At 34.0% G+C, this 21,551-nt stretch overlaps 1 protein-coding gene across 1 annotated transcript in view; it reads right to left on the minus strand.

Moving 5' to 3' along the window:
- The window catches only part of CFH (complement factor H), a 97,216-nt gene that overhangs the window by 64,520 nt on the left and 11,145 nt on the right, over positions 1-21,551 (minus strand). Inside the window, exons 2-6 of the mRNA XM_063113730.1 lie at positions 8,565-8,750; positions 8,112-8,217; positions 4,894-4,970; positions 3,252-3,443; positions 1,175-1,345 (exon numbers count right to left, since the gene is read on the minus strand). Of these exons, the coding sequence (XP_062969800.1) occupies positions 1,175-1,345; positions 3,252-3,443; positions 4,894-4,970; positions 8,112-8,217; positions 8,565-8,750 (732 nt within the window). The remainder of the gene's footprint in view (positions 1-1,174; positions 1,346-3,251; positions 3,444-4,893; positions 4,971-8,111; positions 8,218-8,564; positions 8,751-21,551) is intronic.

Raw genomic sequence — 21,551 nt, forward strand, 5'->3', positions numbered from 1 at the left:
TAATTCTAATTTTTGTAAAAGAGGACAACTAAAATAAGATTTGTACATGGAATTACGAATCATACAATTTAAAGTTCATAGGACTCTTCAGAGTTCAAGACATTTTCCTCTCACGGTATGGCCATATCTGTAAAAGTCACCCTTTCGGAAGGTCACTGGCTCATGTATAATAACACTGTTCTTTTTTTCACTCACTGCGCAGCCCTCCTCAAAAGCTTGCTCCTTTTAGTAAATGTGAGTATCTCAAGATGGTCATTAGCACACTGTAGTGTATCTTCTTACGGAATGATTTCTTAAACTCTTCTACTACCTGTACGCTCTCTTCTAGGCCATCACAGTTTGAAACCATCCCTTTGAAGATAAGGTCGGCTGAGTAGAACACAATATTCCAGATATATTTTTTAGTGAGTGGACACAGTTGAGATTAGCCCTTTGGCTCTGTATAACATCCTGCCCTGATGAGGGTGAAGAGAGAGTTTTTTTGTTTTTCAACACCATCATTACTGTTAATTCATACTAGGCCTTGTTAATGAAAATCTTTATTCCTTCCACTTAATCTCATTGTCAGTCGAGGCTTTTCTCATCTGCTATTAATATAACTTACTTTTTAAAGCTAAATGCTGGACTTTAGAGGAGCAGTCTAATTGTTTGAGAATTATATATTATTGAGAATTAGGAAGTTACTATAGTCCTGGCTCTGCTCTAGATGTGATTTTTGAACGTGGACCAACTACTCAATAAGTTATTGAATCTTTCTGCCCCTGTTTATATTTATCTTCAGAATGACAGGATCACACCAATTAATTGCAAAATAAGCCTTATATACATAAAATTCTGTAATATATGATCTTTATAACAACTGATCTCAATAAAACTTACTTTTCTATTTTTTTTTTTTTTTTTTTTGGACCGGTAAGGGGATCGCAACCCTTGGCACGGTGTGGTCCGCACCACGCTCAGCCAGTGAGCGCACCGGCCATCCCTCTATAGGATCCAAACCCACGACCTCAGCGCTACCAGCGCTGCACTCTCCTGAGTAAGCCACGGGGCCAGTCCTTAGTTCTCTATTTTTGATAAAAAATAAATTGCTTAATTAAAATTGAACTAAATATAATTAATGTCTAGTAATTATAATAATAACATTGATTAAAAAAGAGAATAAACATAACATCACCTTCACATGAAGGATCTGGTCTCCATCCAAATTCAGTACACACAGCATCTCCTCTTTCACTGTATTCAAAACCCTGGTTACAATTATATTGTAATCGTGCATTCTCCTTATAAATTTCCTTCTGAGATAGAGCGTATCCATTTCTAATTTCTGGTACCTTGCAAGAAATTTCTAAATAAAAGACATTAAATTCCAAAATACTTATTGCATATTAAAGGACTGTGACGAGGACATAGTTTTATAGACAAAAATGATTTTGTTTTCATTTAGGTAAATCAGCCAAACAAACAAAAAAGTTCTGTTTTGACTTGACTGCTTGATGAATGATTTATCTGTTGTTCTTAATATTCTTTTTTGAAGGAAGTTAAAATTCTGATTAAAATTATGTTTCTAATTTTATTTGGTTTGAGGATCAATTAGTCCTCTTGAAATAAATGGTATCCAGCAACATTCATCATATACACATGTATGAAATTGAATGTAGATATGTGTTATGACGTTTTTCCACTGAATGCCAAAATAACACATTTTCTAGTTATTGATAATAGAGTAATTATCGACAAAACACTATGCCAAAGAAGCTAATTTAACTCATCGTCATTACATCTCTGAAAAGTGACTGACCTTCTTTTGTGTCTGCACCATGCATCCAGGTTTTCTGTCCAAAAAAATTGGCCATCATGTTTGGCACCATTTCTTTCACACATTTTTCCCTGGGATTTCAGCTGTGATAACTAGTTTCCAAAATCCTGTTCTCCCACCTTTCTAATTTATTTTCCTTGTGTATAACTTAATGACCTTTCATACAGTCACTTCATTGCTCCACTTGAAATCCTTCAATGGCTCCAAAATCAATCTGAATAAAAAGCCAAGTTCTTCAGTATTGACAATGAAGCACCTCAGCGCCATGTGTGGGTTTATCAACACTCCATCCCTGACTTACCTCCTACAGGCATCCGACACTAGAGTACTGTGGGCAAAGGACAAGGGTCAGTGGAACCTCATGTTTATCGAAGGCTTGCATTTTCCCTTTCCTCTCCATGAACTTCCTCTAGCTGGTGTGTTTTTGCCCTCCTTATATGCATCTAAAAAGATCTCATTCTTCCTTTTAAGATTTATCTTAGTCATTCTGAGAAGGTTCCACTAACCATAGAAATCTAGTCGTAAGATAAAGTCCATCCACGAGCCTCCAAAGTATACAGTAATTGCTACACTGAATATTCTCTACATCTCACTGTAAAGTAGACTTAGACTGAGAATGCGTAAATGATTTGAAGATTTTAGATGATGTTAAAAAATAAATATGACAGAAATTTCTGCCAAGTAAATATTTGTAAAATGAAGTATGTTTCTGTTAAACAAATTGACCATAATGTTCATTAAAAAGCCAAAATCACTGTTTGGTCATAACACACAGGTCAGCAGTATCATGACTAAAGAAATTTTGGCTCACAGTTCACTATAGAACTTTTTTTTTTTAATGCAGTGATGTATTTAGTGGATTCAATTCAGTTCAGCAATATTTATAGTAAACTTGCAGTGCAAATATAAAATGGTCATTCCCAAAGTGTTATTCAAAAACAGAATGTCACTATGATGCATCTGTGGAAATAAATAATGAACCTTTGGCTTCTAAATTTTTCAAAAAGTTTACTCCAGAGATCAATGTTACAACTTGCAGCAGAAATGCTTAAGATTTTATTTCAGTGTATAAGAGCCAACTGTATTGTAATTATAGTTAGAGCATGAACTTTGGTGTCAGATAACGTAGGTTTGAATCTTAATTCTTTATGTTGTGGTAATCTAGGGCATGTGATTTAACTTCTTTATACCACAGTTTCTTCAATTATAAAATAGAGGTGATAAGAGCACATAAATCATAGAATTGTTTGAAGGTAAAATGAGATGATGTATGCCATGAACTTAGATCAATTACAAGGAATAGTAAGTGCTCAAAAAATTGGCTATTATTAGTATTATTTCTATCCTTTAGAATGGACAATGTTTTGAAATGCTTATTTTCATAAGAAAAACTAAAGACATTCAAACAATCCAACAAACAGTAAGCGTATCTTACCCACACATTTTGGTGTTTCTTCACTCCACATTCCATTTTCTGCGCAATGTATTTCTTTATGGCCATCAAGCTTGAAGCCTGGGTTACACTCAAACTGTACCACTTGTGCATAAAAAGATTCCCTGTCTGGTTCCAATGAGCCACGGGCAATTCTCCCATTCTCTGGTGCTGTCACTGGTAAACACTTAACAACTGAAAAATAAATATAAAATTTTCCAGTAGAATTTGAAAACTTTTTCATTAAAAATATTTGTGTGTATGCATAAAATCATCACCAAGGTAAGATTGGAAGAAATGACTTAAATATTTTTAGAAGCGTCTGATATGCCTCTTTACAAGAGATAAATGCTGCTAAGTAGCAAAAGAATAGTAAGTTTGTCTCTGACATTTTTCTATGACAGTGAACAAAAAAAATGACTACTTTGAATGTTAGTTTGTATCTTTGTAGTAGCAATCAAATGTCTTAAATAATTAAAAATATGAAGCTTGTGATAATTATATACAAAATTTCCATTTATGCCCCATGACAATATAACTGCATTCTTAAATGATGTAAAAAATAACTTTATGAGAGTATCAACTTCAATAGAGACATTGTCTTTAATTTTCCTTCCTCTTCTCCACATCAGCGTTCGAAATAATTTGAGTACTTCTTTCTGTTGCTTTTACTTAATATTTTCTGATTTCTCTAAGCTTATGGTACTCAAACTTTATTTTACTGTAGAATGACCACAGATGCTTGTTAAAAATGGAAGTTATAGGGCGATTTTCCTGCCCTCTTACTCCAAAGACACTGATTCATTGGGCATTTTTTAGTCACGAAGAATTTTAGTTTTAACAAGCATCCCATGTGATTTCAAAATAGATGTTCCCTAGAACATTTATGTCATTCCTCTCATTTCTATAGATGAAAAAATCTTCCATTCTCCTCTTTAGTTGACAGGATTTTTGAGTAATTATCACATTTCTTCTCTGTCTCTCTCCGCTCACTGTGGAATTAGGAAATACTGTTCTGATTGATCTTTTTCATTTCCATGATGACTAGAATTTTAGATCACGAGCTCAGACCTTGGAAGCAGTATTCTGCATTTTCTCATTCTCACTGTTTGCTTTGCAGACTGGTAAGAAATAGCAGAGCTCTCCCTTCCTCCCTGTCTCTTTTCAGTAAAACTAAGACGCTGCAGAAGAACTTCCCTCGGTGGAGACTGGAGGAGAGATGACTAAATCCCACCCTGCACTTCAGCTCTGACCGTAGACCCCTGCATCTGGTGGTTATTGAATGCGTACCTCATCATTAATAAAGCCAAAATTATGATCTTTATTTAGCTAGTGACACTTACATATATTTCTAATGGTTAGAATCCAAAAGGCAAGAAAAATGAATTTCAGATTTTCTAACGTCTAATACTTTACTAGATCAAATCAGGCCATGTTCATATTTGCTTATTGAAACACAAAACAGTGTAATAATAATGACTAGATAGATAGATACCCAATCTGCAATATACTAGGAACCATAAATATACTTTGAATAAGAAATATTTCAATAGAGATTTTAAGTATATTTTAATAAAAGACATTTTTGAGAAATATTAAACATTGTAGATATTGCAATATACTTGTAAATTAACTTTACGTCTACCTTCACATATAGGAATGTCATTGGTCCATCCGTCTGGTTCACATTCACGGAAATTGATACTACCCAGCATTTGATATCTGAAAATCCAAAAGTAACATAGTGGTGAGGTAATGTGTGTTTATATCCAATTTCAAGCTTAGAACCATTCTGAACGTCCGCAAATTCCAGTTCAGGGAAAATTAACAACATATGCATTTTTCCTTGGGGTTTTTTTGTTTGTTTGTTTGTTTTTCTTTTCTTTCTTCCTCTCTCCCTTCCTTCCTTTCTTCCTTTCCTTCCTTTTCCCCTCCTTCCCTCTCTCTCTCTCTCTTCCTTCCTTTTAGATTTCTTGAATCTCTCTCTCTCTGTCTCTCTGTCTGCCTGTCTGTCTGTCTCTCTGTCTCTCTCTCTCTCTCTTCCTCTCTCTTCCTTTCTTTTTGGCCTGTAGGACCTCTACATGTGCATGGGCTTGGAATAATCCTAATCCTTAGTTCATGGCAAACACATTATTATTTCATTCACAATATTCACTTTTTATTGTCACTTAATTAGTTACATTCAATAATATAATAAGCTCTATGAACTATCATCAAAACAAAAGCTGAAACGTGATAATAACCAACAGCTAATCGTATGTTCCTCCCTTCCTCAGTCTCAGGCCATATTCGTATTATTGCCCTCCACGGTTCTGATATTTTCTGGACACTTCTGACTTTCTACTTAATCAAGGATAGTGCCAGCTGGAAGTTCTTAGTGTGTGGCTTATTTTCAGCACTTGTCACTGTCTCCCCATTTTCATCCTGGAGATTCTTTCCAGAGTGCGCTCAACCCATCCAGTGTTGGACTTATGTAATGATAGTAACCAATCAAGCCTTCCCCTTGAATCCACAATGCTCTACTTCAATGTAAGTTCCCAGGGGCAGGTGCAACATGTGAAATCATTGCCAGAGGCTTCAATATTACAATGGATGATACTGGACAAAAGTTTGTTTCTCTAAAAATAAATAGTGGGAAGATGTTTTGATAACCACAAGAGAGGTATTTTATAGAAAGGGCCTTTTATCAACTTCTAATTAATTTGTTTCCCTTATCTGCAAATAAGAATTGTTCTAGTTATTACACAAGTAAAACATTCTCCTTCAAAAAATGTTGTCTTTTATTGTTGCTGATTTATTCTTAATCCTCTAAGAGAAGAAAACATTTCAGTAGACTAAATGTTAGTCACAGAGCAAGAACCCCAGCATTGACTGTATGCCTCTGTGATATAGAGAAAGAAGAAAAAAAGATTGTCATTAAGATAATTCTCTAGCTCCTCTACTAGGCATGATGTACCCCCTTCCAACAAAGAAAGCAGATATCCTGTTCAAATTTTTCCATATATATCAAAGATTCATCCATTCTACAAAGTTCTTTCAGATATTTAGCAAAATTCTCCACAAAGCCTTCCAGGGCCTGTATACATGAGGAGAGGGAGGCGAGAGAGCGAGTTCGTGGTTGTGGAAAAGCAGTGGCTCGCGTCTCTGCAAACCAGACAAGCCAAATGCTGGAGGAACTTTTGGTAGAGGGTGTTCTCAAAACCACTTACCCACAGCATAATAAAACTGGATATCCACACTGAATATCCTGTTAATTGGCTGATATTCAACTAAAGAGATATTCAGCAGAGGAATACTGGATGGGGAAGAGGGAATTGAAAAGGGTAAGTTGACTGGCGGACACTATGGGTGTATTAAACCTTCTGTACCATCAGATTCCATAACTGGGTCAAAAGATTTACATCCCCTCAGACAGGTAAAAGCTTTCCTCAATAAAATTTTAAAATAGCATAAAATACTTGTGTTTGCTGATCCGAGATGATCTGAGGACTATATTTCACTGACAAATACCTAGCTCAGTTGAGTGGCAGGAGACAGTTGCTTTCATGTAGGGGCCACAACAGAGTTTGCCCATGAGATACACGAGATGAACAGGGAGAGAAAAGTTGAGCACAGCCAGGGTCAGAGGCAAGTGTGCAGCTAATTTCTTTCCAAAATTATAAATAATATGAATAGCCAAGATTTAGAGAATCAAGCAGAAGTCTATGAGTTTTGATCCCCTTTGCCAGGAAGTTAAAGTGGGGAGACTGGAAAGCTTAGGTCAAGATAATTGTCACCTATTTGGTTATGTGAGATAAGATCAGTAGTAATGACTGAAGGTTGGGCTAAAAACGCGTTTGAAAAAGCTCCCTCAGTTAGTGGCCAAGGAGGGACTAAATTCCTAAGAACTAATGCTTATTAGGTGTCTACAGTATCCCAGGATTTCTTCTAAGGGCTGCAAGTGCGTGTCTTATTTATTTCTCCCACCAACCCCATGACTCACGTGATATGTTTCTGCTTTTGTAAGTGAAGATATGGGAGTGAAGAGAGATTTTTGAAAATAGACAGAGATATTAAGTGACAGTTTCTAAATGCATGCTTGGTCCAGAGCCCGAGCTTTAAAGTATTATAGTTTTATTGCCTCAAATCAAATAATAATAATAATAATAATCAGATTCCATTTGTAATCTCTGGATTGTACTTATATTTATGTAGAATAAAATTCTAGTGATCTGATCCTGGTTTTCCTATGCGTGAAATTTCCCTAAATATAATGTTTTGACCTTGTAGGGAATAAGAAGAAAGAACGAACACTCGGGAGGTTCAATGATGACATGAGTCATGAGAACCCAGTGTTTAGTCCGAAGGCACAGTCTGATTCTGAACTAGCATTTTTGGTCCATGTGGTAAAAATAATTTGCTGACCACATAATCTTAAGGAATAGCAATTACAAATAAAACTTATAAGCAAGTAAAACCTTGCTTCCCTTAAATTTTACAAAGTTTTGTCTGAATAGTTACCATATAATTTTGTCATAATTCCCATTGTCTCTAACGCATTGAACTTGGTAATACTCTGCACATAAGAGAATGTACTGAAGATTTGCTGGGTGAACGCGTATTCAAGTACATACTGTTTTTCATCCTCCCATAACTACACTAGATCAGAGTAATTATAATTCATTTTCATTTGTTAATGCTATGGTGAGAATATGATATCCAAATATAATTATTTCCAGCATAGTTTAATTTTTCAGTTTACTTGTATATTACCTATAAAAATGTTTATAAAAAATATAGTAACTTTATATAATAAAAATACAAATTAGTGCAGTTCCTGTTTATGATCTCAATTATAAACCTCTTTTTATATTGACTACATACCCTTCTTCACATGTATAAACAACCTTTGCACCATATTCAAACTTATCTCCTTCTGTGAGCTTAAAGGAACCAAAGGGAGTATCCCCAGGATGTCCACAGGGCTTTTCTAAAGGAAAAAAAGGAAAGATAGAATGTTAGTTGCAGTATAACACAGTTAATACAGCAAACGTATTTTACATAGGAGTTGGGGAACAATTTGATGTTGTATTCAAGGACAGTGTTAAATATAAAGAAAATTGAGAATGGCAAACCTATTATTTTATAATTGAGCTTATCTGTATGCTTGATTTTGGAATTTTGGAGGATTATGACCCCTTTTTAAACATGATGATGCACTGTTTTGCATTGAAATGATGATAGTGATATAATTCAGCCAGTATTGCTATGATACCAAAATTAAGTATTTTCACAATAAAATTTTTTATAAATTTCACAAATTTATGAAGTACTTACTCTGACATATCCTTGCTGGATAAAGAGCCACCCATTCTCCATTCCTGCATACCATTACAATACTTCCAAGTGTTCTATATCCAGGGCGGCATTTATAGGTAGCGTGAGTGCCATCTGGATATGTTTGGTCCTTCCAGGAACCCATGAGAATTTCTGTACTTTTTCTTGGAGGAGGTTCTTTACAGTCTACAAACAATAAAAACAAAACAACTGCTTAAATTATCTATTCAAATATACAGTATATTTAGGTTATTTTTGCTTTTAAAAGTACCTATATAGTTATAGTCTATCCAAAATATATCTTAATGTATACATAGTATATATTTCAGCTTACAAAAATCAAACCAAATAATTTTGTATGAATGTCCACTATGTAAAAATAACCTAAACAACTTTCCAGATGAGTAGCTGCACTTTATATTATTCTTAATAATATAGTAATTCTTATGTTATAAGAATAATAACATTATAATTATTCTTAATAATATAATAAAATTGCTGAACAGCATTCTACTATCCTTTCATTACTTGAGGAAACATTTATTGGGCACTATTCTAAGTTCTGAAGAAAAAACAATGAAAAAACAAAATGTCCATCCTTAAGGTGTTTTTTTTTACTGTGTGGTAGAAAAGTTAGTTACTAATGGTTTCTAACTCTAGTAGGAAAGTTAGGTAGATCAATTCTATTTATAAAAATAAGGCATGGTAAGATGATACAAAATTACACGGAAACGTTTCCAATAGGTTAGAATAGGATGGAACGGAACAGTGTCTCTACTGCAAACTGGAAAACAGCAACAAATTGTGTGTCTGTGTGCTCGTGTTTAAAGGCAAGTTGTGGGATAAAAAGTATTAAATGAACTAAATCTAAGTGGAAGAGCTTGTTGTGTGCAAATATATGGTTTCTGGCCATTTCTTACCTGGTTATCTTTGCCAACTCAGGATATGGATTAAAGATCAAGCTTTCCTTGAATGGAGGAATAGTAATGGGGAAAGGAAGAACTAGACAAGTGTTTGGAAGTTGTGTCGAACTTGAAAATTTTAAAACTTTGCAGAATCAGGGTGCTCAGCTGGAGCCTAAGTAGCTTCTTAAGGACAGACTAAAATTTTCCATAGTCTCATAGAAAAAGTCCCCAAAAGCAAAAGGGACTGCTTCAAATACCCACCTGGTATCCTCACTAGAAGACTTGCCATATTGGTTTTTTATTAACATATTCATTATCACAAATTGTAATTTCTCCTTATGCCCTTTACCCAAACTATCACTCCCCAACTCCCTTCCCTTCCTCCCTCTTCATCTCTAGTATCCTTAGGTTTGTTCTCTCCTTCTGAAAGTTCAGCACATTATTGTGGTCTTTTCTTTCTTTCCTACTTTCTTTCTTTGTTTCCTTCCTTCTTTCTTAGCACCCAGTTACGAGTGAGAACATGCAGTAATTCTTTTTCTGTGTCTGGTTTGTTTCACTTAACGTAATTTTCTCCAGGCTCATCCATGTTGCTGCAAATAGCAGAATTTCATTCTCTTTTTCTGGCTGAGTAGCATTCCACATTTTCTTTATCCAGGCATCTGTCAATGGACATTTAGATTGGCTCCATATTTGGGCTATTATAAATACAGCTGCAATGAACAGTGGAGTGCAGGTGTCCCTTCAACATAATGTTTTCTATTCCTTTGGGTATATATACAGTAGTTGGATGGCTGGATCACTGGATTATGTGGTACCTCTACCTGTATTTGTTTGAGAAACCTCTGTACTATTTTCTATAATGTCTGTACTAATTTATAGTCCCACCAACAGTATAGAAGAATTCCTCTTTCCCTGCATCCTTTCCAGCATTTGCTATTCTTGGTCTTTTTAATAATGGCCATTCCAACAGGGGTGAGATGATATCTCAATGTGGTTTTGATTTTCATTTCCCTAACAATTAGTGATATTGAGCATTTTTTCAAGTACCTGTTGGCCATTTGTATGTCTTCCTTAGGAAATGTCTATTCAGCTCATTTGCCCATTTTGTAAGTGGATTATTTGGGAGTTTTTGTTGTGTAATTGTTTGAGTTCCTTATAAATTCTGGATATTAATCACCTGTTAGATATATAGTTTGTAAATATTTTCTTCCATGCCATAGGTTGTCTTTCTGCCCTGCTGATTGTTTTCTTTGCTGTGCAGAAGCTTTTTAATTGGATATATTCCCATTTGTTTATTTTTTTCTTTTGTTGTTTGTTGTTTTGAGGTCTTATTCATAAAGTCTTTGCCCAGTCTCACTTCCTGGAGTGTTTCCCCTATGTTTTTTTTTTTTTTTTAATAACTTTATATTATCAACTTTATTTAGAGTCACCAAATTTGGAAAGCTATTGCTATTTTCTTTCAACATGTTTTATTTATTTATTTTTTTAAATTTTATTTTGTCGATATACATTGTGGTTGATTATTGTTGCCCAAAACCTCCCTCCCTCCTCCCTCTCCTCCCTCCCCCCAGACAATGTCCTTTCTGTTTGCTTGTCATATCAACTTCAAGTAATTGTGGTTGTTATATCTTCTTCCCCCCCACCATTTTTTTTTTGTGTGTGTGTGTGTGTGTGAATTTATATATTAATTTTTAGCTCCCACCAATAAGTGAGAACATGTGGTATTTTCCCCTATGTTTTCTTTTACTAATGTTATGGTTTTGGGTCTTATATTTACATCTTAAATCCATTTTGAGTTGATTTCAGTGTATGATGGGAGGTACAGGTCCAATTTCATCTTTCTGCATATGGATGTCCAATTTTCCCAGCACAATCTGTTGAAGAGGCCATCTTTTCCTTAATGTATATTCTTGGTGCCTTTGTTAAAGATCTGTTGGCTATAAGCACATGTGGAGATTCCTGGGTTTCTATTCTGTTCCATTGATCTGAGTGTCTGTTTTTATGCCAGTACCATGCTGTTTTGCTTACAATAACTTTGTAATATAATTTGAATTCAGGTAGTGTTATGTCTCTGGCTTTAGTTTTTATTTTTGCTCAGGATTTCTTAGGCCATTCATGGTCATTTGTTGTTCCATGAATGTCAGGATTGCTTTTTCTATTTCTGTGAAGAAGGTCATTTTTATTTTGTGGGGATTGCATTGAATCTGTAGACTGCTTTGGTTAGAATGGACATTTTTACAATGTTAATTCTTCCAAGCCAAGATCATGGTAGATCTTTTCATCTTTTTATGTCCTCTTTACTTTCTTTCAGTAGTGTTTTGTAGTTCCCATAGCAGAGATCTTTCACCACCTTGGTTAAATTGATACCTAGGTGTTTTACTTTTTTGGCAACTATTATAAATGAGCTTACTTTCTTGATTTCTATTTCTGTTGGCTCATTATTGGAGAATATAAGTGCAATGGACTTGGGGGCATTTATTTTGTATCCTGCAACATTAACGAATTTATTAACCAGCTATAGGAGGTTTTTGATAGAGTCTTCAGGTTTTTCTCTATATACTATCCTGTCATCTGCAAATAGGGACAGTTTGACTTCATTTTTTCTAATCTAGATGCCCCTTATTTCTTTTTCTTGCCTGATTGCTCTGGCTAGTGTACCCAGTACCAAGTTAAATAGAAGTGGTGAGAGTGGTCATCCTTTTCTTGTTCCTGTTCTTAAGGGAAAAGACTTCAGTTTTTTCCCATTCAGAATGATACTGGTGGTGGGCTTGTCACAGATGGATTTTATTGTGTTGAGATACTTCCCTTCTATACCTAATTTGTTGAGAGTCTTTATCATGATGGGATGTTGAATTTTGTCAAACGCTTTTTCAGCATCTATTAGATAATCAAATGGTTTTTGTCCTTGAGTTTACTGATGTGATGTATCACATTAACTGACTTCCATATGTTGAACCATCCTTGCATCACTGGGGTGAATCCCACTTGATCACAGTGTATAATTTTTTTACTGTGTTGCTGTATTCTGATTGCTAATATTTCATTGAGGATTTTTGCATCTATGTTCATCAAGAATATGGGCCAGTAATTTTCTTTTTTTTTGGTTGTATCTTTATCTGGTTTTGGTATCAGAGTTATGTTGGCCTCAAAGAATGTATTTGGGAGAATACCTTCTGTTTCAATATTTTGGAATAGTTTGAAAAGAATTGGCATTAATTCCTTTTTAAAGATTTGATAAAATTCAGCTGTAAAGCCATCCAGACCTGAGCTTTTCTTTGTTGGAATATTGCTGATTACCACTTCAATCTCATTGCTTGTTATTGGTCTGTTCAGGTTTTCTACCTTTTCTTGATTTAGTCTGGGTAGTTTGTATGTGTCCATAAATTTATCCATATCTCCCACATTTTCATATTTGTTGTCACACAGTTTTTTATAATAGTGTGTAATGATTCTTCATATTTCTGTGGTATCAGTTGTAATGTCTCCCTTTTCATTTCTGATTTTTGTTATTTGGGTTTTTTCTTTTTTTGTTAACTAGCTAATGGTTTGTCTATTTTATTTATCCTCTCAAAAAAACAACTTTTTGTTTCTTTGATCTTTTCTATCACTTTTTGAGTCTCTATTTCATTTAGGTCTGCTCTGATCTTAATTATTTCTTTCTGTCTACTACCTTCAGGATTGGATTGTTGTTTTTCAAGTACTTTGAGGCATAATGTTAGGTTGTTTTGAATGGAATGTTTTCCATTCTTTTGATGTAAGTATTTATTGCAATATATTTGCCTCTTAGCACTGCTTTTGCATTATCCCACAGGTTTGAGTATGATGTATCTTTATTTTCATTAGTTTCAAGAAATTTTTTGATTTCCTGTTTAATTTCTTCTTGGACCAGTAGATCATTCAGGAGCCTATTGTTTAGTTTCCATGTATTTGTACAGTTTCAAGGGTTTTGTTTTTTATTGATTTCCAGCTTTAGACCATTGTGTTCTGAAAAGATACTTGGAATGATTTTGACTTTTTAAAATTTGCTTAGACTAGATTTGTGACTCAGTATCTGTTCTATCCTGGAGAATGTTCCATGTGCTGTTGAGAAGAAAGTATATTCTTTAATTTTGGGGTGAAATGTTCAGTATGTATCTGCCAGGTCCAGCTGGTCTAAGGTCTAGTTTAAATCCTGTGTCTCTTTGTTGATTTTTTACCTGGAAGATCTGTCATACTGAGAGAGTGGAGTTCTGGTCACCCACTATTAACATATTAGGGCCTATTTCTTTCTTTAGGTCTAAGAGTTTTTGCTTTCTATATCTGGATGCTCCAGTATTGGGTGCATATATGTTTATGATTGTTATGTCTTCTGGCTGGATAGATCCTTTTATCATTATACAGTGGCCTTCTTTGTCTGTTTTTATAATTTTTTGGTTTAAAGTCTCTTTTATCTGATATAAGAATAGCTACTCCTGCTCATTTTTGGTTTCCATTTGCATCTTTTTCCATCCCTTCACTTTTAGTCTGTGTGTCTCTCTACAGGTAAGGTGTGTCTCTTGAAGACAGGATATACTTAGGCCTAGGTTTTTAATCCAATCAGTCAATCTGTGCCTTTTGGATGGGGAGTTTAATCCATTCATATTTACAGTAGTTTATTGACAGGTGTTGTTTAATTCCTGTCATTTAATTGCTTTTTATTTAGATGTTTTAATTATCTTTTAGACATTACTTCCACTTTTATTTCTCTTCTTTAATGTTAGTTGGAAATTTGAGGTTGCATGATTTAGCTTCTCACTCTTTCTCACTGGCATTTTCGTTTAAATGGCAGGTATTGCTCTTTTTGTGTATCTGTAATAGTGATCATCATTATTCAGATTCCAGATGCAGTACTCCTTTGAGAATTTCTTTCAGGGCTTGTTGTGTGGGGATGAACTCACACAATATTTGTTTGTCTGGGAAATACACTATTTCTCCCTCATTTCTGAAGGAGAGCCTTGCTGGATAAAGAATTTTTGACTGGCAATTTTTTTCTTTTAGTGTTTTGAATATATCATTTCACTTTCTTCTGGCCTGTAGGGTTTTAGTCAAAAAGTCTGATTTTAGTATGATGGGGGTTCCCTTATAGATGACTTGTTACTTTTGCTGCTTTTAGAATTCTCTCTTTGTCTTTGAGCTTTGCAAATTTGACTACAATGTGTCTTGGAGAGGATATTTTTGGATTGAATCTTTTGGGGGATCTTTGAGCTTCCTGGATCTGAAAGTCTGCATCTCTCCCTACACCCGGGAAGTTTTCTGTTATTATTTCCTTAAATAGGTTTTCAATGTCTTTTCCTTCCTCCCCCCCCCCCCCACACTTCTGGAATATCCACAATTTGGATGTTAGAGCACTTGAGGTTGTCTGCTATTGCTCATAGATTTTCTTCATTATTTTTAATACTTTTTTCCTTTTTTTTTTTTTTGTCTGCCTGGGTTATTTTGAAAAGACCATCTTCAAGATCTGAAATTTTTTCTTCTGCTTGCTCTAGTCTGCTACTCAAACTCTCTGTTGTGTTTTTTATTTCACTGAGTGAATCTTTCATTTCTAGGAGTCCTGCTAAACTCTTTTTTAAGATATTTATCTCTTTGTAAATTTCTTCCTTCATATTTCAGTTATTTTTTCCTTTTCCCTTGTGTTCTAAAACTGAGTCTTCTTTTATTTCTTTGAGCTTTCTTAAGATCATTGCTCAGAATTCCCTTTCAGACATTTCAAGGATTCCCGGTTGGAATTTGAGCATTACTGTATTCTTTTGGTGGTGTCATATCTTCTTCTTTCTTTGTAGTTCTTGTATTTTTTTCATTGATATTTGGTCATCTGGTAGAGGTCTTGCTTTTTCTGCTACTCTGGGGTTGGCTATAAGAATAAAGATTTCCTCTTCTATCCACAGGCTCTTCTGGTGACTCTTCTTATATCAATGTATTCAAGTGAGTGGTAGATTTGCTGTGGCTGCTACTGTGGTGGTGAATAGTTCTTGTGGTGACTGAAGGTGTGGCCATAGACTGAGCCCCTGGTGCTGTGCAGGTCTCAACTCACTTCAGCACCTGCTAGGCTGTGTGTGCTTCCCTTCCACCCAGGGCCTTAGACTGAGCCCTGGTACTATGAGAGTCTTGGCTCACCTCGGCTTTCCGCTGGGCTGTGGGGGCTTCCCTCCTGGCCTTAGACTGTGCCCCAGTGCCACATGGTTCTCAGCTCACCATGATGGCTGCTGGGCTGTGTGCACTTCCCTTCCCTCCCGGGCCTTAGACTGAGCCCTGGTGCCATGAGGGTCTTAGCTCACCTCCACAAACTTATTAAACTTGAAGAAAATTTTATGTAGAAACATCTAAAGTAAACTATAGAGAGACAAAAGTGCATAAATAACAACAACAAACAAAACAGAGTATAATAAGTGTGTGGTGCAGAGCCAACTTATGCAATGTATGTCTCATTGGAGATTCAAAAGTAGAGGAGAGAATGTACAGAAGCAACATTTGAAGGAATAAGAGCTCAAAGGTTTGCAAAATTGATAAAAGAAATCAACTCTTCAAAATCTTAGCAAACTCCCAAAAGGGAATATACAAAAAAAACTATACTAAGGCTCTGCTGAAAACCAAAGATAAATGCTAAATCTTAAAAGCAAACAGAAAACATTTCTTTCAGGAAAACAGTAAAGATGACAGCTAAGTCTATAATTGTAAATACTGAAGCCACAAAACAGTGTCTTGACATTTTTAGAGTGTGAGAATAAAATGTCAACAGAAAACTCTAGATCTGGTGAAAATACACTCCAAAAATGAATGAGAATAAAAACACACTCTCAAATAAACAAAAGTGGAGAGAACTCAACAATAGGAGACTCACACTATTTAAAAAATACTGAAGAAACTTCCCTGGGATAAAGAAAATCGATCCCAAATATAAGCAGAGGAGCCCATAAGAAATGAGCAGAAGTGAAAAAATAAATATGTGGATAAATTAAAAGACTATGGAAAAATAGTCTAAATCGATAATTATAAATATTAAGCTATGTATGTCTTACCACATTAAAAAGAGACCGTTTAATATTTAATCAATAATAACCACGTTTTGTAGTGTTTACAACAAATTCAAGAGTAAAACATGTAACAATAACAGCAAAAATGTCAGGAATAAGCAAGAGGAATTAAATTGTGATGTTCTAGCATAGTTTAAGATGTGGTAAAGTTATTAATTTAGGGTAGACTGTAAAAATTTAAATATGCTTGTTTTAATTGCTAAGGTAATCACTAAAACAACAATATTGATATATAGATATATAATAAACTAATAGTAAAATAGTAAAGAATATTTAATTAATGTAAAACATGGCAGGAAAGGAGTAACAAAAGAACACAGAAGAGATGAGACCAGAAAATAGCAAGATGTTAGACTTAACTGTATCAGCAATTACATTAAATATAAATAGATTCACCTCTCCACTTAAAATACAAAGACAGTATGACTGGATTAAAAAAAAAAAAGAAAGAAACCCCAAGTATATGATGATTACTTTTAATAAAATTGGACATACAGGTCAAAAGTAAATGATAAAAACTAATATACAATGAAAACATTAATGAGAAGAAGAATGGTGTTATGCTAATATTAGACAAAAAATTTAAAGTAGAAAGGATTGCCAGATAAGAAGAAAGTCATTTGATAACATAAAGAAGTTACTTGAACAGACAGATGTAATAACGCTAAATGTGTTGAACAGTGTTCCCTGGAGCTGGCTCATACTGACTCACAGGAGCCAATTATACACACCTCTTGTGTTCACTAATGTCATGTTGGTAACTTGAAATTGACCATATTGTGAGGATTTACATCATGGAAATCAGCAAATTCCACAAATCAAGGGTTTTCCCTTTCCTTTTTTGAGGGGTGGCTGGAATAGTTGGGTGTTATACATTTACCAGCATGCCACTGTGCATAGACTATTAATATATGTTCAAAATATAACAGAATTAGGAAGATAAGCAAATAAATCCATTATAGTTAGAGATTTAAGCACACCTCTCCCTGTCTCTGACAGACAAGGAAATGAAAAATAAGAATATACACAATATTAAAAACATTATTAACCAAATTGAGCTTTTTTACATTTACAAAACATAGCCTTCAATGATTGCAAGATACATGATCATCCCAACATGTATATTTTATGTATGAACATGTATGTACATAGAACATTCATCAAAATAAACCATAAAGCAAGTCCCTATACATTTCAAAGGATTAAAATCACTCTAAGTATACTCACTGACCACTAGACATTGCTAACAGAAAATAACTGAAAAATTCTAAAAAATTTTGATGTTAAGAAACACTTTTAAATAACTTATGGGTTAAAGAAGAAATCACAATATAAATTAAAATATGACTTAATTAATGTTGAACTAAACAGCAAAGGAAATATGATATATGTCAAAATTTGGAGGCTGATGGTGAAGCAATGATTAGGGGAAAATTATAGTTTTAATGCATTAGAAATAAAAACAGCTGAAAATCAATTATCTAAATTTCTAACTCAAAGAACTAGGAAAAACCCTAAATCTAAAGAAACTAAAAAAAGAAAAAAACAAAACCAATAATAACAAGAGCACAAATCACTCACCACATTCTAGGTGACAACCAATGTGTTTAAGCTGAAGATTCCTAAACCTGTAGTTGCTCTGCATGGATATTTGCATCAACATTCATCCCTCATGTACAAAAATACTTCATGGGGAAGGTGAGACATCAGAAACTGCGCCTGAGTGCTGGAAGTCTCCACCAAGGTATTGTTGTGCATCCTGTGTTACTCTTTATCATATCAAGTTTCTTGAAGCTAAGTAATCTTAACAATGGATAAATCTACTATATTGTGTAAATTCGATTGACAATCTCAAATTGAAACCTACTCTGGCAGTCTTGCAACTGCAAACCTCTATGGATGAAATGGAAAACAGTTTAATCCTCACTTTATTTACAGACACACACAGACACATGCACACAAATCCCAGCTACATTAAAGAGTTAAGTTTTAAAAAATTTAAGAGAAAACATGTATCTACTTAATTCTCTTATAATTTCTTTAATTACTTGCTATATCAGATGCTGTCATTTTTTAACCCACTATTATTTTTTGTGCCATCTATCTATAATCATGTTTATTTTATTAATCTATTCAAAACACTGTGAATAAATATCAAAAACAGAGCAAATTACAAAAATAGCATTTGAATTAGTATATTTTAAAGTTAAAATTTATTTTTTAAAAAAAATAGTATATGCAAAATTTAAAGGCAATGACTGATAAATTAATTTCAATACAAAAGCACTTCTTGAAATATCGAAAGCACTAAAACTACCAAAAGAAAAATGTTAGCGTATGGTAGATCATTTACTTAAAAATGACCAATAACATGACCATTACTAATAATCGAAGACAAGAAAATTAAATGCAAATGATATTTTTAGAGCATATTCAATGATAAAATGTAAAGGAAATGTTACTCAATTTTGCAGAAAATGAGGTGATAAAAATATTATTAAATGAAATTAGAATTATAAATAACTATAATTTTACTTGTAAGCAGCTTGACAATATATATCAACAATCTTGAAATTGCTCAGATAAATTGACAAATAATTTCAATCAGAAAAAGAAAAAAAAGTAACCTAAAGCAATGATCAAAGATTTGGTGAGCTACTAATGTACAGGATATTTATTCCAACATTTTCAGTAATGGATATAATTAGAAAGAATTAGAATGTTAAAAAATGTGGATACTGTCAAATTATGGCACATTTGTCTGAAGAAATATTATTTGGCTTCTAAAAATATTTTGGAGTGTATTTAGTATTGTACATAAACATTTACATAAAATGTACATGAATAAATAAATACTATTGTCATAATAGTAAGGGGGGAAGTTAGTGTAGATTTTCTGTTTCTATTGAAGTTATATTAGATCAGGAGTCAGAAAACTGGTCTGTGAGCCAATTTGGGCCACTGCCTGTTTTTGTAAATAAAGTTTTTTTAGAATATAGCTGTGTCCTACTATTTAAATATTACTTGTGGCTACAATAGAAGAGTTGAGTAGTTGTGACAGAGCCCTTAATGGCATGTGAAGTACAAAGTATTTACTGTCTGGCTCTTTCCAGAAAAAGTTTAAGGACCTTTGTCCTACACTATTCAGATTAACTTTTTTGCTTAGGGCATCTTAATATAAAAAAAAACAAACAAACAAAAAACAGGAAAATACATTTAAAAAAATAAATGCTTTTGGGCCGGCCCCGTGGTGCACTCAGGAGAGTGCAGTGCTTGGGAGCGCAGCAGAGCTCCTGCCGCGGGTCCACGCCAAGGGTTGCGATCCCCTTACCAGTCACAAAAAAAAAAAAAAAAAAAGACAAAAAAATAAATAAATAAATAAATAAATAAATGCTTTCATAGAAGGATTTAGAAAGCTGTCAAGATGGTAAAGAATTACCAAAACAAAATCTCTGTACAATCAGAACAGCCAAACCTTTTCTGCTCTGAGGGCATTCACCATTTTGGGAAGATAAGAGCTTGCTTTTTGATAGCTTTGTTAGGCAAAAGAAGCAAAATTCAAAGTTGGAACCCTAAATGGATTCACCCTTAGGATGAGGGAGAACTAGAAGCAAACCACTCTTCACACAGATTTAGAACCCGGCTTTGAATTATTTGGGCAATCAGGGAACTTGAAAGCTTGAATTTGTTTTAAGGTGTTCTCAGATTGAATGTGCTCCTCTGCAGCCAAAGTAGATAATTGTAATCTTATCTTGAGGAAGATATTTTTTTCCTAAGCATCAGATTATTTCTACAAATGTCAAAGACATTGTCAGAGAAAAACATAGCTCCCAAGGACTATAGACTTCATAAGGAACAGAATAAATCTTTGCTATTGGAATAAATATATGAAAAATATAATCAACAATACTAATTATGTTTTTAATTTTTTTTTTTTTTTTTTTTTAGCGACTGGCCAGTTTGGAGATCGGAACCTGTGACCTTGGTGTTACAAGGCTTTGCTCTAACCATCTGACTTAACCAGCCAGCCCCCTTATTTTAAAATGTAAGAGAAAAGATTGACTAATGATATCTGTGAACAGGAAACTATAACAATGTAATAGCAGATTTTAGAAAGAACCAAGTAAATTTTCTAGAAATAAAACAAAAAAGAATAGCTCTTTAACCATCCATGAACAGTTTAAAAGCAGATTAACACAGTTTTAAAAAGCATTAATGAACTGGAGGACAGGTAAAAAAAAATAATACAGAGTGTCATATAGAGATACAAAGGGATGGAAAATATACAAGATGAGCTGAGAGTCAATGAGACTGGAAAAGGACAAGCAACGTTGGAAGCAAGTTTTTCAATTAATAAATTCAAGAATTAAAAATATTTTAAGCAGTATAAAAAATATACACCTAGATGCATCAGAGAGAATATGCAGAAAACCAAAGGAAAAAAATCTAAAACTTGCCAAAGAAAAAGATTAATTTAAAAGGAGTAGCTTAGACTCATAGCTGACTTCTCAATAGCAATAACAGAGGCCAGATGTTAAATGATCGATTCAATTTGCAGAAAGCAATAACTACCTACCTAAAATTCTATATACAAAAATAATTTTTGAAGAATAATGATTTCATTAATAAAATTTCAGAGAATTGGCCACCCTAGATTTACAACAAGGAAAAAATGTATTTTAGAAAACAGAAACTGGGAAACTGATGCCAGATATGAGGTACAGGACAAAAAAAGAAATGAAAATAGAGAAAGTGGTACACATGCAAGAAAATCTAAATAAACACTGACTAAATAAATATATACACACATATACAAACAATATATGACAATAGTGTGCAAATTGAGTAGGGCAAATAAATCAACGCCTTATAAGATCTTCACAATGTCTAAACGAATGGAAAGATTAACCAGCAGTGATAAGCTACCATCCCTAGTGATTTAATCAAACGTTAATCAGCGTGTTGCTGGGAAGGTATGTTGCCAGAGATAGTCCCAATTAGTTGACTTTAAGCCCAGTTATTACCCTCAATAA

The sequence above is a fragment of the Cynocephalus volans genome, chromosome 11, assembly GCF_027409185.1.
Source record: "Cynocephalus volans isolate mCynVol1 chromosome 11, mCynVol1.pri, whole genome shotgun sequence".
Lineage (NCBI taxonomy): Eukaryota > Metazoa > Chordata > Mammalia > Dermoptera > Cynocephalidae > Cynocephalus > Cynocephalus volans.